Genomic DNA, 26553 nt, shown 5'->3' with positions numbered 1-26553 from the left:
AGGGTTGGTTACATTTATGGAATTCTAGTTGTTTGGTAGCCTGGAATGCTACTGGGGTTATTTTTATATGTAAATTCTCTCTTTGTGGTTAATTTAAAAGTATTATCTAATAGTATTTATTATTCTTCTTATAATTTATGGTGGTATTATCTAACCTGCCGTAACAATAAAAAAGACATAGACACCTTATAGAATTTAGAGTAGCCTTATTTCATCTGGGGCATGGCAGATATTACCTCTTAAACTATCTTTGTCTTCCAAGCCCCCATCCCGTGCCATCTGCTCTAATAGTTTCTTTTGGGGGTGCCTCCTATCTAAAATCCCAAAACACTTGTTAATGTTCTTCATCTGGACCAATTTCCTCCATCCATACAGATCCGGCCATGAGCTCCTCCCCATGCTAACCCATTATGTCCCTTTGCTTCTTTCCTTTTCTGGTAGCTGTCTCTTATTTTCCATGATCCTTCTGTCCCCAAGGCCCTTAAACCTTAGCCATGCCTACCTTCTTTTGGCCCTACCCAGGTACAGGCTTTTTTACTGGTCAAACAGGAATAATTTCTTAGGCAAGGTTTATACAACCAGGACAGGTGTACATGAGAATGTGCTCATCTGGGCAGCCACCAGATTTGGAGGGGGTGTAAATAATTAGCATCAGGATACAGAGCACCCGACCAACCCCAAATAGCTCTCCATCACCCAAAAAGCTAATTTACCAGACAACCTGTAAGGTGTCAAATGAAAATAGTTTCCTGAATAATAATGAAGCAAACTGATAATTAAACATAATTTTAATCGTGTCGCTATGCTGATTATTTTCACTAGAAGACTAGTGGTTTCTGGGAAGCAAGGTTAATTGCAGACATTCCAATTTGTCTTCCTTGGCTTCATGTTATCTCATTGATTCGAAACCTAAGGAACCAAATTAGAATAGTCAATTAACCTAGAGCATGCATTAGTTTCTCAGATTAGGTCCTACTCACATTTCCTTTGTACCTGAAAGCCGTGACAAATACAATCAACTAAGTACACAGCCCTCACATGATTCTCCAGTGACCTGGAGACACAATGCCAAGTTTTATTTTAAAATACAATCGTATGCTGGTTGGTGATATTTGTATGTTATCCAAAAAGAAAAGGTCTTCCGGCTCATTTGAATAGCAGGGATCACATGTGGAATCAGTATGTATGGGTTAGTTTCTCTTCCACCATGTTAAAGTGGTGAACGTAGTTGAAATTAACAAATGGGCAAAAGTTAGGAAGATTCCCCTCTAATTTTAAGCAGTTCACTTCTAACAGCATGGCTGCTGGTAAAGGGCTTGACCTGTCTGTTCTTCTTCCAGGATGAGCTAATGTACATGCTGCGCAAACTTCTCTTAAATATTGGAGACTTCCCAGCTCAAACGTCACACATCCTGTTCAACTACTTGGTGAGTCTCAGCAGTAACATGGAAAAAGAGATGTGGCTATTCCTCCCCAAGAAATTCCCAAAAATTGTGTAATTGAAAAATGGTCAGTGGAAGTTTCCAGTTTTAGTGTGGGGATAGCATTGCCTGGCACAAGATTTGGCATATAATAGATCATCATAAATGTTATTGTCTTGGTTCTCCTTTTAGCATTAGGTAACTTCCCTATGTTAGTTCATTTTTAGTCTCCCCATTCCCTACTCATACTTTGCTGTTTAAAATCACACACACACACACACACACATACAGACACACAGGCACAACATAAACACACACACTCATATATACACACAGAGAGACACACACAGACACACACATTCCATAGCTTTATGCTTTATCTTGCTCTGACAGCTTCTCCAGTACCCCTTAAAGATTTACCTGTTACTTCACATTCTTCCCCTTAAGCCCCAAATGAATATTTATGCAGTTTGAGGATTGGGCATGTTAACTACCCTGAAATTGTCCCTCAATTCAGGCAGACAGATACAGACAAATAAATGTCTTTATTGATATTTCTCCCTTCCTTTTATGAGAGAAATATCCATATGTATATGCATCTATTGCAGCTTGATAAACTTAACTCACACCATACATCTGAAAGTGCAGGAAATGTCTGTAATTCCTTTGTCCTGTCTATGACTAACTTGGTCTTCTCAGTGTCCGCTTGTTGGCTAGCCTAGGGAGCACTAAGTGTCCAATACACATGCAAGCCAGCTTGGTCAGGCTTTTCCGTTGTGTCTTCTCCTTATCAATGGCATTGGAAATGTTATAGAAGCATCTGAGCAGAGACTGTGAATGTGAGGGTGATTTTAGTTTTCAAAAGAAAAGCCCAAGAAAATGGGAACTTGAGGGTAGGAAGAACGTGGCTCTGTGGCTGTTCTTTTGATCCAGGTAGGACTAATCATGTACTTTGTGAGGACTCCGTGTGAGTGGGGCATGGATGCCATCTCTGCCACACTGACCTTCCTGTGGGAGGTGGTCGGGTATGTGGAAGGCCTCTTCTTCAAGGATCTCAAGCAGACGATGAAGAAGGAGCAATGTGAAGTGAAGCTGTTGGTCACCGCTTCCATGCCAGGTAATTCACATGTGTATTTATACATGTATATTCTCCCCTGAAAGACACAGGACCTTTTCATCCCCCCCCCAAAAAAAAACAGTCCCAGCCCCTAGTATTGAATGCATTCAGTAATTTTTGTTTAGTATAGTCAAAAGAAATACAATAGCCCCTTCAAAAAGTCAGGAGCTGCAAGATGAAAAGGCGGACATGTGAACAGAGTGCCTGGGAATCAGTCCTTGAAGCATCGCCAAGGTTAAAGATGTCTTTATGTCTATCGCAGAGGCCAGTTGGACTGAAAGCCATTGTGAGTGAATTTTTGGCACTGCTGCCATGTGAATGACATTGTTTGTATGGCAAGGCCTCTGGGCCTTTGTAGACTTGATGAGAGGAAGCTTTATAAAAAGTTGGAAAAGGGAAAAACAGGAAGAGGGAGAATTAGAGAAGAATACAAAGTGTGTTGTAAACTGTAGATGGAGTTTGTTCCTCTTCAGCCAGCACAGCTGGTTTGTCCTTGAGATGAAGATTTTCCTAATGCTTGATCTTTGTGAGGGGAGTATGAAAACTTAAGATGATACATGTATTGAAAGAAAGAGAAAGACAACATTGTGCAGAGGTGAGAATACGGGTTCCGGCAGCAAAGAAGCCCGCGTTAAAACCAGCATTGTCATTGTTAGCCTTATAACTGGAATTAGGTGTGGAAAAATAAAATCATTTTTCATGATTTCTTTCCACGTGTGTGACATATAAATGCAATTCCTAACTCCAATTGTAATGAATAAATTGGTTTCTGATACAAATTGCTTATTTAAAGGCCTGATTGTGACAATCATCCAATGGGTAATGGGTTATTATGCATTTGTATGCTGTGTAGGGTATTTAAAAGAGCAGTCAGCTCCTTTTTATGTCAAAAAAGTCATATTGTCACTCATGCTTAAAGGCTTGGCTACATGGCTAGTTTGAAGTCAGCCTGGGCTATATAAGAGCGATTCCCTGCTTCAAAAGCAAACTATCTAACGTAGAAAGACCTTGATAATAACCACACTGGAGATCATCCTATTTATACTATTTTAATTTTAGTATTTTATGTCTTAAGCTCAAACGGACATGAAAGACTATGTTCATAGTGATTTTTATTTTGAATAGGAACCAAAACCTTGGTAGTTCATGGACAGAATGAGTGTGATATTCCAACCCAGCTGCCTGTGCATGAAGACACTCAGTTCGAAGCCCTGCTGAAGGTAGAAAATAGTGTTGTTTTGTTTTTGGTTTTGTTTTTTTTTTTTGTTTTTGTTTTTGACAGAAATGATTTTTTATGCATACCCATGCTGCACAGTAAACACATTCTGGAATCATAACAAATGGCGTTTTTGTATTTATTCAGCTGAACACATCCAATTCTTCACTCTCCAGAACCTCCTCTGCCATTGTACACTTACATAACATTCCCCACTTTTAACTGATGTTTTAGCTCTGCATTAGAGCAGGCAAAATTGGGCAAATTCTGTCTCAAACAGCAGCGTTGCCTTTGGATGTTATTCCCAACTCTGCCGAAAACTGTGGATTCCGGTTTAGGAACATTTAGTGTTACTGTTTTAGGTTTTTGTTTGTTTGTTTTGTTTTGTTTTGTTTTGTTTTCTGTGCTTCTGGTTTTTACTCAGGGAGTAAATTCTAGCTGTCAACCGATGCAATACCGAGTGGACTTTACCGGTGACACAGGAAATACAAACCTTAGAATAAATCAAGTGAGCAAAGAAAGAACTTCCCAACAGCCATGATAACAACCCTCTCAAAAGAATTACAGTTGATCACTGCCTGTGCCTGCAAGACTTTTAATGTAAAATAATCAGTAGGACAGCAATCTCTACTCATCTATAGTCTGAGTCTTTAGCAATATTTCCTTACTGGGTATGATTGAAACCCATTCTGGATCCCAATATAAGTAGAAAAGTGTAGGAGGGACCATGACTCCTGTTTTCAGACTTTTTCAAGATCTCCATTGCATATCCAAAGTCTTTTGAAGTTAGCAAGCTCTTAACATCACCCCATTTGCATACTTGTACTGGATGGTGGCTATCAAGATTCAGACTGTGTCTCCTCCATGGCTTCACCACAGCCACCGTAACAGGAATCATAGTCCCTCTCTGGTCAGTTTCTTCTCCATGAATAGTAGCATCCTAGTTTGACTATACAAGTTATCTCCATGGAAGGCGCTGAGGCCAGCACACAGGATGCACTGGATGCATTGTGGTTTGGATTATTCTGCCACTAAACATGCTTTTCCCACGCTCATGCCCAGTCCCTTCACAGACTGTCACTCAGAGTTAAACTCTGTCACTTTGGACACTGTAAGAACAGATGATGTACATTACCAGCCTTTACAATATTACTTTCAGGTAAATGTATCACTATAGGTTCTCATGTCCCTATAATAATCACCTTGTGTCTTTCTAGCATTCTGTCTGTCCACCAAGTAATATAATCTTGATAGGCATTTGTAAAATTTGTTATTGTTGTCCTAGGAGTGTCTGGAGTTCTTCAACATCCCAGAATCACAGTCAACACATTATTTCCTCATGGATAAGCGATGGAACCTCATCCACTACAATAAGGTAAGTGTGCCATCACGATGTTCATGCTGAATTGTGTTGGAAGTTCAACAAACCTTCCCTAAGTGCAGCTTCCTATTGGTCAGGCATCCCTGATTCAGGTTATCAGCATGATCACTTGGGTCCCCTGGGCTTCAGACAGATTGAGTACCTTTCTATCCCTTAGTGTCTTTATTTGTAAAGAGAAAGTAATAATAGTGTGTGTCATGGGGTAGTCATAGTTATTGAACGAGATACTCCCTCTTAAGCACTTAGCTACGTATCATACTTGATATAGGTAGAAATTTCATATTTTTGTGTTATATTGGCAGCTTTGCTCATTGCTGTGGCCAAATACCACGTGTAAGGAAAGGTTAATGTTGGCTCACAGTTGAGAGAATACAATCCATTGAGGTCAGAAATGTAAGATGGCAAGTAGAGGGCGCCCGTCAGTCACATGCCATCTGCAGTCAGGAAGCAGACCAAGAGTGTCTGTGCTCAACTCTCCTCTCTCCCTCTCTCTCTCTCTCTCTCTCTCTCTCTGTCCCAGTCCCCAGCCCATGAAGTTAAGTTGACAGTGAAGACTGACCATCACATGCATACACAAATGGCAACTGCATGCCTGTTTGGGACTGTAGCTCTGCCTTGGTGTTCTTTCTCTTATTTATAACATGGTGATGGGGACCTGATCAAGTATACAGAGTGACACCTGAGGTGGTCCCCAGCACCACTGTAGTCTAACCCTCTAACAAAGTGAGTTTCTCCTGACCTTGCTCCCAATGCAGATAGTGGGTAGCCGGGCTAGGAAGACTGAGGCTTTCCTGAGGAGCGGGCATTTCCTTTTTTAGAAATGAGGGGTGTAAGGCAGCAAAAACAAAAAGCATTAGAAAATAGATGAGCATTTTATCTACCTGACTTCTGGGAAAAGAGGGAATGAAAATAAAACATAACTAGTTTTGAACTGGTTTCTCTCTCTCTCTGTGTAACCCACTACAGACCTATGTTCGAGACATTTATCCCTTCCGGAGGTCCGTGTCTCCACAGCTGAACCTTGTGCATATGCATCCGGAAAAGGGGCAGGAGCTCATTCAGAAACAGGTGTTTAGCCATTGCTCTTTACCCTGGGTTGTGCTCTGGGGAGGTTAATCTGTAAACACGCTACCAGGCTTGAGAGTTTGCAATTCTATTGTGATCCTTGCTCCAGGTACTAAATAGTGGATAACTTTGCTCAGTAGATTGTTCCCTAAAGGAAAAAAAAAATTGGATCATGGTGCACAATGCATTCAAAGAGACTCATATCAGATAATATTATGAAACATATAATAGAAATAATCTAACTTATTGGCTGGCTAGTTCCTATGTATGGCTTTTCATTTCACATTTTTATCAAAGCAGTATTGAAAAACATATAGTGGTGCATGACTGCAACCCTAGCACTGGAATGTGGGAGCAGATCCAGTGTTCGCCCCATCCTCAGCTACATATTAAGTTCAAAGCCAGCTTGGGCTCCATGGGACCCTTTCTCAAGTAGGGGCTAAGAAGATGGCTCTGTGGGTAAAGCACTTGCTCTGCAAGCATAAGGACCTGAGTTCCATTCCCTGCCACACATAAAAAGCTAAGAGCGGTGGTGTGCATCTCTAAACCCAGAACTGGGCATCAGAGGAGGATGGTGGGTCCACCAGGGCTCTCTGGCCAGCTAGTCTAACTGAAAGCGTGAGCCCCAGGCTCAGTGACAGCTGCTGTCTCAAAAAATAAGGTTGGGAGCAATGGCAAGCTGACCTCTGGCAAGCACGCTTGTACACACTCATGTAGCACATGCTACACTGTTAACACAGTGACTGAAGCCAGGTGAAAACAGGTAAAAACATAGGGCCTCAAAAAGGCATTGAACTGAGAGCTGGAGATCTAGGTTCCATCCCTACTGTGCAGCTAGCTACAACTCTGACATTCCGAAAACAGGAAAAGAGACAGCCAGGCAGTTCATACTCCCATCTAATATAGAAGAACAGAATAGCACTCACATACTTGATTCCAAATCAGACTTAAGGAAAGTCAGTCATCTGCATGCAAAACATAAGTTCATACACAATTCCAAATTTGATCATTTTCTGAATATAACTTCAATGCCTAGGTACCTCATTAACTTTCATTTTTAAGTAAACTACATAAACAAGAATTTGAAGATAGTTGATCAAGTCAATTTCTCTGTACACATCAAGGATGCTAATTTTTGCATTAAAATATCGTTCCTGAGATAAATGAGGGTAGCATAGCATTGGAACACTTGAGTCATTTTTTTAAAGATTGCTCCCATTAACTGCCTAAATTGGTTTTAAAGGGAGGAAGATGCTGAGTCTATAGCCAGGTGTAAGATGCTGGGTAAACCTGAAAGGTCTTCGCCATGAACAGTGTCAAAGATCACCTCACCAAAATGACCTCAGTCTTAACATTTTACAGCAAGATAGTAAAAAATGCTACTTCACAGGCATGCACTTGTGATTATTATGTTTAAAATGATACGTCAAAGAGTGTCATGAACGGGGCACTTGCTCTCTTTACTCCAAGCTGGAATCCTGAGATGTCTCAGTTCCCTGGGGAGATGAACATGTGGCGCCTTATGGTCTGGCATAAGCATGAGCATCTTCGACAGCTGTTCATTTCTCAGGAGTTCCCTAATCCTAGCCCAGTGATTATCCAGAGAAATGAAAGAAGAGACCGAGAGACGCAGAGACATGCCTTCCAAACTCTGGAACAATTGGCTATGTGGGGACCATCAGCTTTTATTTTAATCATGTGTTCCTAGACTGTACTTTTTCTTTTCTTAAAAAGACAAACCCGGAACTGCCAGGCAGTTAACAGCTTAAGGCATCTGTGGAGATGCAGCAGCAATTGTAACTGACTGCTGGCTCCCCATCAGAGAAAGCCTTCTGTGTTATGACAGCCACACAAATGGGCCTCTGTGTAGTCCTAGACTCTCTGGACAATCCCTTTCTGTGATTCTCTAGGCCACAGCATCCTTGAGCTCAGATAGCATCAGGGACTGAGAGTCCATTAAACACTGTTTATTCTTCCTATGTGGTAAACACACTCCTTCCTCTTTCCATTCCTCCCCCCTTCATCTTATCAGCTGGGTTTGAATATCTTCAGTGTCTTCACGCTGCAACTTTCAGGTTCCTAATTCCACTCGTTCTCTGCCCCTGCCAGGTGTTCACCCGGAAGCTGGAGGAAGTAGGCCGGGTGTTGTTTCTCATCTCCCTCACCCAGAAGATCCCCACGGCCCACAAGCAGTCACATGTCTCCATGCTTCAGGAGGACCTTCTTCGGCTGCCCTCCTTCCCTCGGAGTGCAATAGACGCTGAGTTTTCTCTCTTCAGTGATCCTCAAGGTACTTGGGGCGGGGGGGAGCCTCTTGGCCTTTCTTATTCTCTCATACCTTTGCTTTAATCTGAGTATACATCTGAGTCAGCTGGAGGGTATGTTAAAACTCAGACTGCCGATGCTATCCTCCACCTATGAGTTTCAGGGTGGGTCCAGATTCCTACGCCTAACACATTCCCAGAGGACACTGGTGCTGCTGCTGCTCCCAGCCCTGGCTTGGGAGACCAGTGCTGGCAGCTGATCACAGCAGGTGAAGGAAGCAGGGAGATGATGTTACTGCAGCAGAATCCATTGAGTAAGCAAAACCCAGTGTGCATAAGAAGATCAAAAAGAAGCCAAGCTAATCCTGAGTGGCACAAATCAGAACAGCAGTCGCCTCTGGGTTGGGAAGGAGTGAGTGAACTGTTGGCAAAGGCATGAGGGAACTTTACAAAAAGGATAAAAATAAGCTACACAGTCCTTGGGTTTTGTTTACCTAAGTACGTAGTTTTGCAAAACTATCTAGATACCCCATTTAAGTTCTGGGCATTCTAGTGTGCCTTATGCCTGAACTGTGATAGAGTCAGAGAAACAGCAAGAGATTCAACTGAGAACCTCATTCTGTTACCATCGTTGATTTGGGACAAGCCACGTAACTCACCGCCCCTGTGCTTCAGAATCCCTGACAGAAAGTGTCTAAGCAGTGATAAGGAAGCCAGGCACTGATCCCAGCCCTGACCATTAGACAATGGATCCTAGAATAGTATCTCTTTCAGTGATGCAGTTTATTTAACACTGCAGATGCCAGTCCTGGCTTTCCCAGAGTTCAATCAAAGAGGTGCCGGTGCAGATCCTTAGAGATGGAGGAAGCATCGTGCCCATGCATGCATCATTGTGCTGGGACACCATTCGGCTTTAGATCTTCCAATGTTGGAACAAATAAAAAGAAAATAGTTGCGCCCGGAGTTTGATGGCTGCTTGTGCTGACGGGGCTCACGGAGCTCACGGGGCTCGTGTAGGGCTAACTCGGTCTCTGCTTGTCTCGTGTTCTCCCAGCTGGGAAGGAGCTGTTTGGCCTCGACACCCTTCAGAAAAGCTTGTGGATCCAGCTCCTGGAGGAGATGTTCCTGGGCATGCCGAGCGAGTTCCCCTGGGGGGATGAAATCATGCTTTTTCTCAATGTGTTTAACGGGGCTCTGATTCTCCACCCGGAAGACAGCGCCCTGCTCAGGCAGTATGCCGCCACTGTCATCAACACGGCCGTGCACTTTAACCACCTATTCTCGCTCAGTGGCTACCAGTGGATTCTCCCTACCATGCTGCAGGTGCCCGGCATCTCCTCTCCCAGCTCCAAAAGTCACCCAGACCTTAGCAGTCCAACAAGATCTGTAAAGAGGTGTTTCCATAATAAAGTTTCCTTACCTCCCTTATTAGGCAGAAGGCATCCACTGACATCCCCCACATAGATTTTTTTTAAGAGTTCATACTATTCTGTGCTGTCCCTAGACCCTGCCCCAGAGCCGGGGGGAGCCGGGACAGTCTTCCCGTGTTACAGCATGGTAACTCCCAAAATGTGGCCTCCAGGCCAGCAGCGTCAGCATCACCCAACGTGTCCCTAGAAATTCACTCTCCCGGGTCCCATCCCAGCCCTGCTGAATAAGAAACTGTGTGAGGGCCCAGCAGTGTGTGTCTTTAGCAAGCCTTGTGGTAGTGCAGGTACTATCGACAGTGAAAGGACCTCTTTGCTGCCCTTGAGCCAGCTGGATGGCACATTGCCGTTGGTTGTGACCTCAGTTTGAACACGCATTTCTGGTTCCATAAAGGTGGGGCCAAAAGGTTGGAGGAGTTGGCTTTAGCAGGATTTTCTGTTTCACATGTGCAGTGTATACCCAGCTCTCCTTGCGAGTAGAGTACTGAAGATAATTCAGGAAGGACCTGGGGCTAATTCTAACTAGCCTTTTTAATGAGCATTATGAAAACAGAGTATGTTTATACAAAATACAATTTGTATCATCATCCAATGATGGCAAGAAATTTGCTTTTGCAAATTTGAGACTCTCTGCCTTATTTTTAAGTAATAGCAATTTTCTCTTTTACCCAAAGTAATTATGCTCATTGTAAAATGCTGGTGTGGCTGAGGGGAAAGGGCAATACTTACTCAGTGCTGTGAAAAGTGCAAACTGGTGCCATCACAGCGGAAGTCAGGGTAAAGATTCCTAAAAACAAAACAAACAAACGAACAAGCAAAATCTAAACATAGCTCCACCACTCAATTCAGCTACATTGCTCTTGGGCGTGTGCCCAGAGAATGCCTGTTTCCTACTACAGAGATAGCTGCTTATCCATGTTCTGTGCTGATCTAGGCGTAACATCCAGGAAATGAAAACAGCCTAGGTAGCTGTCCATACTGGTGAGTAGCTGATGAAAAAGTAGTAGAGTTACACAATGCCTGTACCATAACTCACCTAGCAGGCTACCACTCCTGAGTAATTTAAAACATACATATGTGTTTTAAAGGGATGTTATATTTATCACCAAGTCATCTCAAGAAAGCTAATGTCTATTACAATCCACCTTACCAGCTTATAAACTCAGCTCTTTTCTGTGTCTCCTGTGGCAATAGGAAGCTGTAGAGGTAAACTCCACTGTGGCAGGCTGCGAAGGCCCTTTCTAACCGTGGGGTGTCTCTCTGTAGGTGTACTCAGACTATGAAAGCAATCCCCAACTGCGCCGAGCCATTGAGTTTGCCTGCCGCCAGTTCTACACCCTACACCGAAAGCCCTTTGTGCTCCAGCTGTTTGCCAGTGTGGCCCCTCTCCTGGAGTTCCCGGTGAGTAAGACATGAGGAGATGGGCAAAGACCGACCAATAAAGCACTGAAAGGTGACAGCATGGGAGCTGGGCATCATCTGTGTTCGGACAGAATTCAGAGGCAGGCCAGAGATGTTGTAGAGCTCCAGAGTGGACAGGAAGGATGCTTAATATATGCGTGGCTTACTACTGGCATTTCATAGGTTCCTGAAATTCTTCACCAGAATGTCAGATACAGAATTATGGAAGTTGAATCACACATAGATATTGTGATTTGTATTTGCATTTATACATTTTGAGTTCCCAGTCAGCCGTATTAGTGCTAACGTGACAATCAATAAATGGAAAGCGTCTTGTTCTGTTTTGTTATGTAGGATGCCAATACTGGGACCAATACGGGGACCAGCAAAGGTGTGTCAGCTCAGTGTCTGTTTGACTTGCTACAGTCCCTGGAGGGAGAAACCACTGATATATTGGACATTCTAGAGCTGGTTAAAGCTGAGAAGCCCCTTAAATCATTAGGTAAATGCAAAACTCCCCCCAATATTCTTTGATTTATTGCAATTGTTCAAATAGATATATGTATGTACGTATATAGTTGTCTATAACTAACTATACACAACTAAAATTGTTACATAGTATATCAACCTAATCAAAAAACAAAAATAAATAGAACAATGTTATGCATTGAGTGAGTAGATTTAAAAAAAAAATCTTGTCTTAAATCTCTTGTGAATTTACAGATTAAGGAATCCTCTTCTGTGAAAATCATATTAAAGTGTTGCTCTTACTTTAAAAGTATAGTAGACCCTTACTCTAAAAGTATAGTTCCACAATTCTAAGCTGAAATTTAATAATTTCATAATTTTTATTGTTGTGTAATGTATAGAATTAGATATAACTCAAAGATAAAGTGTTGTTCTGTTCTACCTCAGACAGTTAAAGTGCCTCAGTATCTTCTATTAGATAAGGTTGTTGAAGCCTGCCTCATTTATTAGCCAGTTGTTTGAATGTAGGAAGCAGAATTTTGATTCCTTCAGATGAAGAAATGTATAGCTTGCAAATTCTGCAATAAAACCTAGAAGATAAAAGGGCCTAAGTAGAGGTGCCATCTGTCTGTCCAGCGGCCACGCGTGCTTACTCTTCCTCTTTGCAGACTTCTGCTATGGAAACGAGGACCTGACGTTCTCCATCAGTGAGGCCATTAAGCTCTGTGTCACTGTAGTGGCTTATGCTCCCGAGTCATTCCGAAGGTAAACCCAGCCCTCTCTTCTGTCTCTTGTGATAAGTAAGAGTAGCCAAGAAATAAAACTGGATGGGAAAGGTTATGTTTAGCATATCTTTCTGTAACATTATGGTGACTAAGCTTCTAAAAAACAAATTTAGAAATTTTTCGTAGCAGAAGTCCTGAAAAAACACTGTAAATCTCCCTGCATTTGAAATTCCCTAATTTGGAACTTTTGTGCAGAGGCAAGGATGTTTATGCCTGTTAAATATTTTCTACTTATGCAATTAGAAGTCATTAGCAAACAAAATTTCATAACAGACATTTAAACCATCTGTGAAAACCCCCTCTGAGGACTAATGAGAACACCAAGGGCAACGTTATAAATCTCATGTTTTATTTTGCCAGGAGCAAGGTAGCCAGATGATTCAAATGGGAAGTGAGTCACCCCAGAACCAGGAAGCCAGCTCTGGTCTAAAACATGAGTTCCGTCTCCTTTAAACAAACCTACTTTACTGGCACATCCTGTAGGAAGAGAGGGAACAGGCTTACTTTGCTTGCTAGCTTTATACATTTGCTCTTAGATGGGCTTCTGCTCTCCCCTAGAACAGAATAAATCAAGGGCAAGAGGTGGCCTGGATTTCTCTTAGTTGAGCTTTTTCTTCCAAAAAACATCAGGGATGAACAAAAATGTAACCAATAACCTCCTATTTGGTTTTTTTTGTTTGTTTTTTGTTTTTGTTTTTTAATCATCTTTAATGAGGATTAGACATTAGGCCAGAAGTCAAGCAGGAGTTTGACTTTTAAAGGCTATGGCCTTTAAGAGAAGAAAATCTGCCTTCTGTAGGGTGTTCCTGCCCCCAATTCCCTATTTCTGCTGCAATACCCCTGCTCCAGGAAGCACTTCTGAATGAACATAAACCTTGTGTTGAGTCCATCCTATCTGAATGAAAAAAAAAAAAAAATGCATCCTGTTCTATTTTGTATTATACACATTTTCAGTTAGATGCCTCAGATTCTTTTGATGTTAAGGGCTTGTTAGCCTAAAACAAAATCCTTTACTTTTTCAAAAAAAAAAAAAAAAAAAGCACTGATTTCTTGCCTCTCTCTTAGGCCATCCTGGAGGCATTAGGACCTAGAAATGTGTATAACTTTAACTCCATTCCCATCAAGTTCTGAAAACTGTCACCCCCTTACTGTAGAGCACTGATTCTGTGCAGTTACCACATCAGAAAGCATTACTCAGTGCTGGAAAAAAACATGGCAGAAATTCCCCATATTTTGATTCCATCTCCTCTTTAAGTTGAGGTTGCCGACAGCTCTTCACTGTACCGAGTATGCATCCTGTCCAGTGAGTAGTGTCCGCCCACTCTAGCAAGGACATATTGCCAGGCCCCGTCAACATAACAGCATCTGCCAACGCTTGCTTTGAAATGGCTTAAGATTTTTGGGAAAAGGTCTAATGTCTCAAAATTGTCTTCAGCTGAAAAGTTGCCCTCCACTCATTCGCAAAGAGAGGCCCTGCTGGGCAATGTAGCCCGTTGCTCCAGATAGTCTGTGGTACCTTGCTAATCAACATTCTGCTCTTCTTTTGGCCTTTTGCACAAAGGGCTAATTCTTCCTACGTGGCTCATATGCTTCATTAAGACAGGCTTTCTCAGCTGTCACTGGGTGCCTAGCTAATTAATGGTAGTCAACACGTGTGTCAGCCTTCACTGCTTTTTGCTGGTGTTGCACAGGAAGGGGGATGGAATTTAGCATCTCTGGTGGCGATTCCATGCTCCTGAATATCATTCAGTCCAATGTAACTTGCTCTCCTTTCCGGTGCTTACAGCCTTCAGATGCTGATGGTCTTGGAGGCGTTAGTTCCGTGCTACTTACAGAAGATGAAGAGGCAGACATCTCAGGTAGAGACGGCGCCTGCTGTCCGAGAAGAGATTGCTGCCACAGCTGCCCTGGCCACATCCTTACAAGCCCTTTTGTACAGTGTGGAGGTCCTTACCAGGTAATCTCAGAGGCGAATATCCACAGCCTAAAGCCACATGTGTTCACTGAAAAGATGAGGAAACTGGTTGTCACAAAATATCTCTAAAACCTGATCTTTGTTTATGGATTATAGGCAACTATCTTTTTAGAGACAGCTGCTTAGCCCCTTATAGCTTATTACTGTAAATACTCCTTAAAATTACTTGAATAATTATGCTAAGTCCTTTGAACAGTGGCAGAAGCAATAAGGATGATTTTCCTACTAAACATGCAATTACATATAACTTGGAGAGTTTCTACGGCAGTTTTAGCCCAGTGGTAAACAAATCTTTAGTAAAAGGGCAAGTTAGTGAATATGAAGATGTGATCCACATTTTAATTAGCCTTTTGATCAATTTTTTTTTTTTAGTTTTTGCATTTATAGAAAGAGAGGAGGGATATGGAGAGAGAGAGAGAGAAAATGAAAAGAGAATGAATGCACGCACAATTGCCAGAAGTTGTGAGGATCACTCCTCTCTTTCTGTCATGTGGGTCCCAGGGGCCGAACTCAGTGTGTCAGGCTTGGGGCAAAGCGCCTTGACTCACCTTTGCTCGCCCTATTCAATTATTTGGAGATGTGTGTGTGTGCGATTGTAACCACGCAGTCTTTTATTATTTTACTATTCATAACGAGCTGGGTTGTTTACTGTATTTTTAGAAACTACAAAACAAATATAAGCTTCAGAATGTTACTGTGTTCCAGAGGAACAGGTTTGCCGTGGAGCAGGAACAGATAATGCCAGGAGGGGCAAAAATGAGAGTTCTGGGGGAGAAGTCACATGGGCACCAGAGTTTAGCCCTAAAAAAAGTTCAAGGAACTATCCCGGCAAAAGATTCTTGGGTGCAGAAGAGAAAGGAGATGAGCTATCATTTAGCATGAAGGGCACAATGGGGGCTGTAGGTGGACAAAGAATGGCCATCTATCACAAAGGCCTCAAGAATACAACTCAAGTTGCCAGGCGTGGAGGCAAACATCTTTACCTGCTGAGTCATCTTGCTAAAACTATTTAATTATTAACTATTTAAGATGTGAGAGTGAGTGAAACTGTCATTTGTGAATGGTGATATATGGTTAGTTTCCAATGACAAACCACGCTGCCAACCTAGGCAAGCAGAATGGAGCCCCAAGGTCTCTGGCAGCTCATCACGCTGAAGTACTCATCTGCACCCCAAATAACTAGGAAGTAAAAGGTGGAACCGAGTGCCAGGATAAAGTGGACAAACTTGCGTGCCAGTGAGTCGTCCTGAAGCTTTCCTGGTGGTTTCGGGAAAGCCTGAGGAGAAGAGGCATCCAAAGAGAAGGATGTCATTTAGCCTGTTCCTTGTACACCTGTCTCCTAAGCCTTCCTAGAACAGAGGCAGGGACAATAACCAACCTTTCCCAAATGCTCCTATAGTGACTTCTTCTCACATTATATAATGGCAATTCTTTCCTCCTTTCTATTACCTTTTATAATGACAAATGAATTAAACACATCCAAAATCCACATTTTACTTGCCTTGTTATGGATAAAGGTTTGGGGCTTTAAAATTCTGTAGCTGGGTCGATGAGGTGCTTGTCGTAGAAGACTGCTCACCTAAGGTGGATTCTTGGGATTGAGTCCATGCGCTGTCCTCTGCTTTCACACGTGTGCCATGGTATGGGCATCCCCTCCCCCCCAGTAATAGAACAAATATTAAAATAAAACTTGGTGGCTTTAAATACTTTGCTGAATTTATTGCCCCTTTTGTAGAGAAGAGAGCCTTGTTGGCTAGTAGTAGCCAGAGCGTAATTGGTTTTATTGGTTTTTTAATTAATTAAATTTGCTTTTAGACAATTCACACTGTGTGTAGTGTAACTAGACCCCTCTCACCCCAAAATCCATACCACACCCCTCTCTCCACCTTCTCCAAAACCTCTCTCATGCTCTTATCCATTTGTTTGCAATTTTTCAAGAACAGTCCCATTTCATATCCATACTTATAACTTTATGATCTCATGAAAAAGATATTTAGCATTATATAGGTATTTACATATGTATATCAGAAGTGTATTGGGTTTCTATTTTATAATTCTACCAGAAACTTAGAGAATTAAAATAAAACCTGAGTTTTTTTGTATCTCATCATTGTATGAAACAGTGTCCAGGGACTCGAAGAAAGGAAATGAAACCACTGGTCAACCTAAGCACGCACCCAAAGGCTCAGAGGGAGAACCACTCCCTAGTTCATTCAGTTTCTTGCAGAACTCAGTTTCACATGGCTTTGGTCTGAGCAGTTCCTTTGCTGCCTCTCCACTGGGAGCAGCTCTGCATTTAAAAGGCATCTTATTCTTTTCAAGCTGTCTGCTTAGTCCCCTGAGAAGGCTAGAGTGCACTGAATCTTCATGCTTCAAATCTGCCCCCAGACAGAGAAAAAAAGAGAGGCTGTTTTTAAACACAACATTGGAGTGAAATTAGGCACAAAGGGATTGGGGCCATCTTTAAGTTCTGCCTACCATGCCAAATCACGGGAAGATATGACCTTCTGTCATTCTTGAAAGCTTAGTTGCCATAGTCAGCACTCAGAACAATAGCCAACCATAAAGATTTCATCAAGGTAAATGCTCCAAGAACCTATATCATTTAAATCTTATTAAACATCTGACTTAACATGGAAATTTATTTCCTAGAAAAGGTTGGTATAATTTTCACTAAAAGAGCTATTACGTTATGTAATGATTTTTTTGGGGGAAAATAGTGTAACTCTGGTGCAGATTTATATGCACTGTTGCCTTGTGCTGTTATCCAGAATGCTGGTCTGCCTGCCACCTGAGTTGCTGAGTGACCTTTTTACCCATTGGCACTTACATATGTCTTATTTGAAGACTCATAATTTACTACTGAGGACCAAGACGCAGAACATAGGTATAAAATTGGAAGTCAACTCTGTCTCTAAAGGGCCTCTTGGGACTGAAGAGCCCCAAACTGGACAGCCTATTCTTTTAAGATTTGAAAACTTACTTGGGTGAACATCAACAACTAAGAATTTCATAAATGCCTCCACTTCTGTTGCTTCTGTTGCTTTGTAATGGAAACCCTTGTTACTGTGGCAGGCCCATGACAGCCCCGCAGATGAGCAGGAGTGATCAGGGTCACAAGGGGACAACCACAGCCAATCATACCATGTCATCTGGAGTGAACACCAGGTAACTCACTGGGCCCTGTGCCTCGGTGACCTCTCACATGCCTTTCGGTGGCTGGGAAATGAATGGAACCCTGAAAACCAAACAAAACAGACCACAAACAAAACACCCCCGCAATGTTAAGTAAAGAAAAACTTCCAAGATAAGAAAAGAGAGGGAGAGGTTAAAGGTACAAGAAAATACCAGAGCTGCTTTGAAAATCACGACAGAGAAACTCAAGCAGCCTTCATGAGGTAGTTCTTGTGTTGGTCTGTTGGACTCCAGGCTGTCCTGAGGCTTCACTGGTCCCTAGGGTAGCGAGGCCCTCTCCTTTCCATAGTGTTTAAAATAAGGCTCAGATTTCAAAGATTTTTTTTTTATTTCCTCCTTTGGCAAATTTCCATGATCCTTAGTTCTTTCTTCATGCAATGAAGACGTGAATGGAGCATATGACAATGAAACAAGTTTTATAGGAGCTACAGTTGCAGTGGCCAAGTGAAAGAAGATAGTACCTTTCAGGGTTACTATGTGTATGTGCGTTTATCAAAGCATGTACCTCCGAGGGCTTTGTATATGAGTAGTCTCTTGGGAGCCTCTGCCAAGGACTTCCCTTCTTGCTCTGAAGCTTATGCAGGTTGCTGTTCTGATTCGTAGGTACCAGGAGCAAGGCCCTACGCTGCACTTTATCAGGTACAGAAAGACCCGCTCTGATTGCATACCTCTTCGGACACGCTGAGAAATTCTCTCTAGGCCTGGGTTCCGATTCTGTTTAACTCGTCCAAGGGATGCATGACATAACTGTTTCTGTGTGAATCCTTAGGAAAGAGCTCTGGGAAAGCCACTGCGGTGTGGCGCGCCATGTCTTCAGGGATGATAAATTTTCTTCATCCTCCAAAAGAGCTTCTGTGGAGCTCTGCGTACCGATTCCTTAACTCAGTGGGAAGCATATTTCTCCGCAGTGTAACACCCTGCACTCCTAGTAACCTCGTGCCCACAGTTTCAGAACCCTAGTTAATCTTTCACAATTCCTCCAGGGAAAACCTCCATTTATTGGAGGAAGGGCAAGGCCTTCCCAGAGAAGAACTAGATGAAAAAATTGCCCGAGAAGAATTCCGAAGACCCCGGGAGTCTCTGCTGAACATTTGCACAGAATTCTATAAACACTGTGGGCCCAGGCTGAAGATCTTACAAAATATGGCTGGGGAACCCCGGGTCAATGCCCTTGAGCTGCTGGATGTCAAGTCCCACATGAGGTACCTGCTCACGTGTCCCACCTCTGCATGTTGTGGTGCTCAGAGCTTGAGCCTTGGGTCTGTGTCTGTGTGCTGGGCTGGACTGGGGGCACTGGGGACTTCCTCCAGGAAAAATGAATGAGATGCTTAGAATAATTTGTGTCCTGTGATTTGGGTACATACCGCTTAGATCACTCCGGTAAAATGAACATTGTATCTATGAAAGGGATCTCTGTTAGAAAGGAGGCGATGATTTTAAGATGGAAATCCAGTCCATAATTTACTGTTTTCACGGATTTTTAAATATGATCCCAGAGGACCTAGTAACTGTATTTCCAACAGCCTATAAAGGATCATAAGAATTCCTTCAAAGTAAAATTTCATGGTTAGCAGGAGTTACTTGGAATGTTTAATATACCTGTAAAACAAAATTTACAAGCTGGACTTGGTGGCTTGAGCCTTTAATCCCAGCACTCGGGGAGGCAGAGGCAGGCAGATCTCTGTGAGTTTAAGGCCAACCTGGTCTACAAAGCCAGTCCAAGGGAGTCAAGGCTACACAGAAAAACAAAAAGAAAACCTAAATGTACAGTTCTCTCTGAGCCATCCATAAATAGCATCGTAATTTGCAAAACACACCGATTTCCTGAACAGTAACTGTTTTTTGTTTTTTGGTTTTGGTTTTTTGGTTTGTTTGTTCGTTTGTTTGTTTTTAAGTGATCTCTTGAAAGGGATTTAGGAGGTGCCGGGTGACGGTACAGAGGAGGGCAGAAGCCTGAGATGAAGGCAAATGCTTTCTCCTCTGGCCTCTTGACTTCGCTGAGATGTGAGCACACACCCAGGCACACTGGAGAGCCCCAACCCTCCCCACTGCACAGTGATGACAAGGAGATAAGTTCTCAGAGACGTGCAGCTTCAGTATTGAAGGCTGCAGTGTTTCAAGGACCTGTTGCCATGGCTCTATTCAGACCCTTTCCTTTTTACACAGATTATATCTAATTGACCTAAGTAATTCTGTGAATAGTCAAATATCAAATTCCAAGAGTTAAAAAAATGACTGTTACTGACAGGCCTTTTGTGAGGGTGTGAATGTGTGTGCATGTGTCTGTCTACCTGTGTGTGTCTGTGTTTCTATTCCTGTGTGTCTGTGTCTGTCTATATATGTCTATGTACATTTATCAGTGTGTGTGTATGTATCAATATGCATGTGCCTCTGTGGGCATGTGTAATGGTCATGTTTCTGTGTGGCTGTATGTGCTTCTGTGTTTTGTATCTCTGTGTGTGTGTGTGTATCTATATTTGTGTGCATGTATTAGTATGTGTGTCAGTGTGTGTATCTGTGTATGTGTTGACCTCTGTACGTACCTGTGTCGATATCTGTGTATGTATGTTTGACTGTGTGTGTACATCTTGTGTTTCTCTAAGTTGTGTTTGAGCCTATTTGTGTTTGTGTGTGTATGTGTGTCTGTCTGTGTCTGTGCATCTCTCTCTGTGTTCTCTTTGTGTTTGAGGCTATTTGTGTATCTGAGTCTATCTGTGCCTATCAATCTCTATGTGTCTGTCTATCTCTCTTTGTGTGAGTGATCTGTGTACATGTCTATGTATGTCTAGAGGTCGTAGGACTAGTCTGTAATTCTTTGGCCATTAAGCAGAAAGAATAGGATCAGAGAGGCTTAGAGCACCCTCTAGAGGCTAACGCCAAAGTATAACAAGCCGTAAGTAACTACTTGGTACTTGTGGATTTAAAGTATAATAGACATTAACACTACTAAAAATTATCTATATTATATTTGACATTAGGGGTACAACATAAAGCCTTAATTTTTGAAGTTATCATGGTCCATTTCAAAAAACAAAAAAGAAAATAAGTACTAAAATCACTTGTATAATTAATTATTATTTTGAGGCAACTTATAAACTATACAAAGAGATAGAATCCACTAACTAGAGAGTCAGAAAAAAGTAAATTAACATGTAAATATTTATGTTTATGATAAGATTAGCACAAAAAATATGAAGTCACACTAGATTTATTCATGAGCCGTAAACTTGATGTTGACCTTTTGGAATCTTAAAGCAATTAGCGAAATATGATCAGATATAAAACCGTAGTATGAATGGAATAAAAAAGTAGTTGCTTGATGAGGTAATACTTATTAAAAGTAATGATGGCCATGGTTGACACCAGTAATCAGTGAACTTTGAAGCAAAAGAGTCAAAAGTTCAAGGTCATTTTAGTCCTCACAGGTCCAAGATAATATTGGCTGCATAAGAAGACTCTGTCTCAAAACAAACAAACAAGCAAATCTATAAAACAAAGGACAAGCAATGTCTTCTGGTTGATATTTGTTGAAAATAGAGTGGTACAAATAACAGTGTCTCCAACAATTCCCTTATAGTGAGACTGTGTGGATAGTTGAAATCACGCCATTATGTGATTTGTCACAAACAGGCTCTCTGGAGCCAGGATAGAGTGAGAGGAAAGCTACTCCATGGACTGCATTGCTCAGAGATTATTTAAACCAAATGTCCCCTATTAATGTACTACTGAACAACAAGCTTTTGGTGAAAGACAAGTGTATGTTTCTTTGACTAAATCCAGATGTTCTGTTACTGGGGGTGGAGGTGGGGTGGGGGGAGCAGCTCCAAATACATTAACATGGTACTGAACCAACTTACAATAATGTTTCTTGTAATGAAAGCGTGTGTGTGTGTGTGTGTGTGTGTGTGTGTTGAGAATGCAGAAAATTGACAGTTCTTGTTCAGCATATACAAGGTCCTGGGTTTTACCCCAGTACCACTTACAACCAGGCATGATATCAGACATCTGTAATTCCAGCACTTGGGAGGATGAGACAAAAGGATATGAATGAAGTTCAGGATCATTTTCTGCTACATAGCAATTTCAAGCCTAATTAATAAGAGATCTGTCACGCACAAAAAAAGAAGTGACTTTTCTAGATACACTTGGCCCATCCTTAATCTTCCTACACTGCTCTTCATGTTTACTCTCTGAAACATCCCATGATTCTCTGTCACTATGCATGGGCACATATCACCGTATTGGTATATGTGAGAAGAGCAGAGGGACAGAGAATGCTGAAGAGACTATTCTCCGTTAGGAAGTTGTATGTCGAGCAGCATGAGGTCATCAGCATAGTCCCATTGTGGTATCTTTCTGCTCATTATTTCTGGTATGATTTTAGGCTGGCAGAAATTGCGCACTCCCTTCTGAAGCTGGCACCCTATGACACCCAAACAATGGAAAGCAGAGGCCTTCGGCGCTACATCATGGAGATGCTTCCCATCACCGACTGGTCAGCAGAAGCAGTGAGGCCAGCTCTTATCCTCATTCTAAAGAGATTGGATAGAATGTTCAACAAAATCCATAAGATGCCCACTTTAAGGTGAGGAGGCCTCCTGCTCAGATATTGCAGAGCACGGGGTTAGAAATTTGCCATTTTAAACATATAAGATCAACCTCTAGTTGAATAAATGAATTAGAAGTTTTATGGTGGTATTTATGCATAGATAATTTGAATATAAATTCCCCAATAGTGAGGTTTGTTTTGATAAAATAATATTTCTTTAGGAATGTATGTACTCAGTTTGAAGAATTGTCTATCCATTTCTCAGTTCGTCACCTGATACGATGAAGAAATCCAATTAGAATTCACAGTCCTTAATCTTTTTTGAGGTAGGACAGAATACATCTTACAAATAGCCAACAATCAAGAGAAGAATCATTAATTTGATGCTAAAAGTACCATATTTAATATAAGTAAGATATCAAATTTGAGAACACAGTAATTTAGAAAATTCAAGTTTTGCAGTTAACAGCCAAACTGCAGGTAAAAAAGGGCACAGGACTGATCTCAAGCTCCAACTTTCACCTTATTCAGTGGAGTTCTAAATGAACACAATTACAGCCTGGAGATTTCTCAGTGGCCTGAGAAATATCCATTCATCCCTTTCCAATGTACAGATGCCTCTTCACTAGCCTTCCTGGAGATGCGAGCCAAGTTTGGAAACTATAGCCATAATGAGCAGATGGCATTGTTCACAAACCTACTAAATGGAAATTTCAAATTTGAATGAATGAGAGAGTTTTATCTACCCCTTTAAAACTAAACTCAGAATTGACGCCGCTTTGCTTCAGATTGTGGTACTGAAGTTTCAGTTCACCAGAAGTTTTACAGACGTTAGCAAAGACTCAGCACCTTCATGCCACCATGAGGAGTCACGGAAAACAGAATTGGACATTATCAGGCTGCTGCCTAAACACTGGTTCTTAGATTCTTTTGTACCATGGTGATAGATGTCAAGGTCACTTGTTTCAGTGGCACTGAGGACATGTGCCCGTTCTTAAGCACAGTTTCTTTAGTAGTTGCAGTAGAGCATTTGCATCTACTGGTAAATGGCCGATCAAAGACTTATACGTGTCTTATGAGTGTGTGTCAAAATAAATTATCTTTTGTTAGTATTTTGACATCTAAAAATGTTAAACACCTCCATAAAATGGCTCATTCATCATATAGTTACAAATGACATAACTTCCCATCAGAACTTTTGGATTCGTGCACAGGTTTGATCAGCTAAAGGAAATTTTACTGGGCAGCACAATGTGAAATACACTTGGTTTGACTTTAACCTTTTTGTGTGACCTCAGTTCAACACACAACATGTTGACTGAAACCAACCTGTCATTACCTGGGCATCTCTGCTGTCCAGGATGTCAGTATATCCTCGTTTGTGATACATCTCCATTCTTTCATTGTACCAGCTGCAGTTTCATAGGAAATGGAGGCTTAGAAAATATTTCCCAAATCAGCAGAGCTCAGCCTGCTTATTTTAGAGTCTTGCGAACTGGGACAGTCACAGGATAAATTCATTTTCAAGACAGAATTATGTGTTAATCTGATTAGATTGTGTACTCTACTATCTGTGCTACCATAGGAAATAACTCATGCTCATTTCCTGGGAGGCAAAGAGAACTTTTAGACCATTTTCCTCAAATTTCACCTTTTGACAGGACTTACGCCATATAAATCTCACTGGTAGCCTGGCATGAAAGTTAACAGTATTGAGTATAGTCTGACGAGTAGATCTCAGAACTGCAGCTGGGGGCAGATATGTTCTGTTAGGAGGCTTCTCACATCTGAAATGATAGCATAGGAACCTCCCAAAACTGGCATCAGGGACCTTAAAATGTGACCCATTCATCATCTCTGTTTTTTTCTTTGGTAGATTTTTGTCTCATTAGTTGGTGGGGCAGGAGTGTGCCTCTGCTGCGTTTTCGGCACCTTCTTCCTTTCCCAGTGTGCTCTGTACTTTTGGAACTACATGGGTAAATGTCATCCCATGGGGAGCACTCCGTTGTCTCAGGCACGCCTCCTGTGTTTAGTTGACGTCAGGACCACCATCTCGTTCACTTGTTTCACACTGTCTCCAGAAGGGAGCCAGGCCGCTAATGGCTCCTATATTGTATTCCAGGCGACAGGTTGAGTGGGAGCCTGCCAGCAGTTTGATTGAAGGGGTTTGTTTGACACTTCAGAGGCAGCCAATCATATCCTTCCTGCCTCACCTTAGGTCACTGATCAATGTCTGTGTCAATCTGGTGAGTAGCCAACTGGCAATCTTATGGAACTTTGCACAGTTTAACTCTGCTATTGATTTCTCTAAACTGAAGATTTACAGGTCAACCACTTTGTGCCCCCCTCCCTTCCTCTGAAAACTGATGGCTCAGGTGACACTGAAAACAGTGAGGTACGCTTCAAGGTGGTACATGGGAGATACAGGGGCCCATCCCTGCCCAGGCGGGATGTTGGGGTGCTGTTTCCCACGCACTACTTTGACAATCACCTCAAAGTTGCGCTGAGAGTTGAGGGCTGCCAGTTGGAGAGTGGGGTGGTGGAGTCTGCACAATTGGCTAAAAGCTGAGATAGTTTGGGGAGGGGAGACACAAAAGAGGCTTTTCTTTCCTCTTTCTTTCTTTCTTTCCTTCCTTACTTCTTTTCTCTTTCTTTCTCTTTCTCTCTCTCTTTCTTTCTTTCTTCTTTCTTTCTTTCTTTCTTTCTTTCTGTCTTTCTTTCTTAGTTTGGGGAGAGGAGACACAAAAGAGCTTTTATTTCTTCTTTCTTCCTTCCTTTCTTTCCTTTCTTTCTTTCTTCTTTCTTCCTTTCTTTCCTTCCTTCCTTCTTTCCTCTTTCTTTCTTTCTTTCTTTCTTTCTTTCTTTCTTTCTTTCTTTCTTTCTTTCTTTCTAGGATTTATGCAAAGAAAAATTATCTTCACCCTTTATGTAATATCTAGAGTCCGGTCCTGACAAGGTTTTGTACAATGTGTTGGAAACCATGTTAGAGCATACCAACCATCTTGTAGGATCTGCTACTTAGCTAGTTGGGCAACAGTTGTGTAGTTGGAATGCCTAGTGCACATAGAGCTGTGGCTATCATCATTGTTGTCAGTGTCTGCTCCATCAAAGACCGCATTCCTTTGAATCTGCAAGCAAGTGTTCGGTCTCCCAGTTATCCATCTCTCATTACCTACACAGTTAGTTATAGACAGCATTCTACAAAACCTTGGCTGAACCCGTATAACGATTGATCTGACTCCAGACATTACATGCCTTAGAGGGCACGGAGAAAGAAAAGACTGAGAATAACATGCCCAACCTTCAATTCGTTACTATTTTACTGGTGAATGAGACTCCTTTACTACGGTTGCATGAAATTGCAATGGTCAAGGCTGGTCATGTGCTCTGTTTGTATTTCAGGTGATGGGAGTAGTAGGACCTTCCAGTGTTGCTGATGGATTACCCCTTCTTCATCTCAGCCCTTATCTCTCACCACCTCTACCCTTCAGCACAGCTGTTGTCCGGCTTGTAGCATTGCAGATACAGGTGTGACTGCCTTACCTGTTTGTCACGCTCATTGAGTTGCTGGCGGAGGCACCACATCATTGTGGTGTTCTCTCTCTCGTTCTGCAAAGGCTGGGCAAAATCTGTGACACAGAAGTGTGAACTCCTCCAAACTTTGACAGGTTTGGAGCTTCAGTCCTGAGCATGGCCCTAGGTTGTGCTTCTGTAATTCTTCTTGAGATCTCAAAAATAGCAGAGTCATTTGGTCCTGGCACCACCACAGGAACCACTGTGGTTATTCAAGTTGTGTGCAAACTAATGGCTTATGGGTAAACAGCTCACAATTGTTAATTAAAAGAGACAATAGCATTCAAAGTCTGGTTTAAAATTATCTTCAGAAAGAATTACACTATGAGCTTCTTTCCTGTGTTTCCACCAGACTTTGACTAGCTTAATTTTCTTTAATGATTGTGGGTTGAATATTATTTTAAACACACACACACATACATAAGTATCCTACATTAACAACTAAGGTACAAATTCCCAATTCCCCTGACTGTTTCTCTGTATCACTCAGTTTTAAAGCTCTGCAATCAATGGAAAGAATACACCAGCTATAAATGGGTAGCTGACCTACCCATTAGCTGGCAATAGGCTTTTTACCATGCAGAAAATGGGTAGATGGTCAAAGCATAGAAGAACAGTGTCTACTGTGCAGAAGGAAAAAGATGACATTCCTGTGTTCAACTTAATAACCTGTTTCCAAAGATCACTTATTTCTTTCCTTTTTTTTTTTTTTTTTT

General features: G+C 41.9%; 1 protein-coding gene across 9 annotated transcripts in view; it reads left to right on the top strand.

Annotated features, from left to right (window-relative positions):
• Positions 1 to 26285, top strand: part of Unc80 (unc-80 homolog, NALCN channel complex subunit) — a 156851-nt gene extending 130566 nt beyond the window's left edge. For 7 of the 9 annotated variants that reach the window (XM_055616820.1, XM_055616816.1, XM_055616815.1 and 4 more), the window contains 16 exons: positions 1341 to 1427; positions 2355 to 2538; positions 3664 to 3758; positions 5040 to 5129; positions 6102 to 6203; positions 8310 to 8490; positions 9519 to 9787; positions 11158 to 11292; positions 11647 to 11794; positions 12429 to 12525; positions 14332 to 14502; positions 17596 to 17688; positions 18699 to 18917; positions 22100 to 22300; positions 24387 to 24510; positions 25667 to 26285. In XM_055616820.1, the coding sequence (XP_055472795.1) occupies positions 1341 to 1427; positions 2355 to 2538; positions 3664 to 3758; positions 5040 to 5129; positions 6102 to 6203; positions 8310 to 8490; positions 9519 to 9787; positions 11158 to 11292; positions 11647 to 11794; positions 12429 to 12525; positions 14332 to 14502; positions 17596 to 17688; positions 18699 to 18917; positions 22100 to 22300; positions 24387 to 24510; positions 25667 to 25798 (2328 nt within the window). In that variant the 3' untranslated portion in view covers positions 25799 to 26285. Of the gene's footprint in view, positions 1 to 1340; positions 1428 to 2354; positions 2539 to 3663; positions 3759 to 5039; positions 5130 to 6101; positions 6204 to 8309; positions 8491 to 9518; positions 9788 to 11157; positions 11293 to 11646; positions 11795 to 12428; positions 12526 to 14331; positions 14503 to 17595; positions 17689 to 18698; positions 18918 to 22099; positions 22301 to 24386; positions 24511 to 25666 lie in introns of those variants that run through there. The other 2 variants (XM_055616818.1, XM_055616821.1) reach the window with 2 other exon arrangements.
• The last annotated feature ends 268 nt before the right edge of the window (positions 26286 to 26553 follow it).

The sequence above is a fragment of the Psammomys obesus genome, unplaced genomic scaffold (assembly GCF_907164565.1).
Source record: "Psammomys obesus unplaced genomic scaffold, mPsaObe1.curated_primary_1811, whole genome shotgun sequence".
Classification (NCBI taxonomy): Eukaryota; Metazoa; Chordata; class Mammalia; order Rodentia; family Muridae; genus Psammomys; species Psammomys obesus.
The sequence above is the reverse complement of the archived record's forward strand: the minus strand, read 5'-3'. Positions and strand labels throughout refer to the sequence as shown.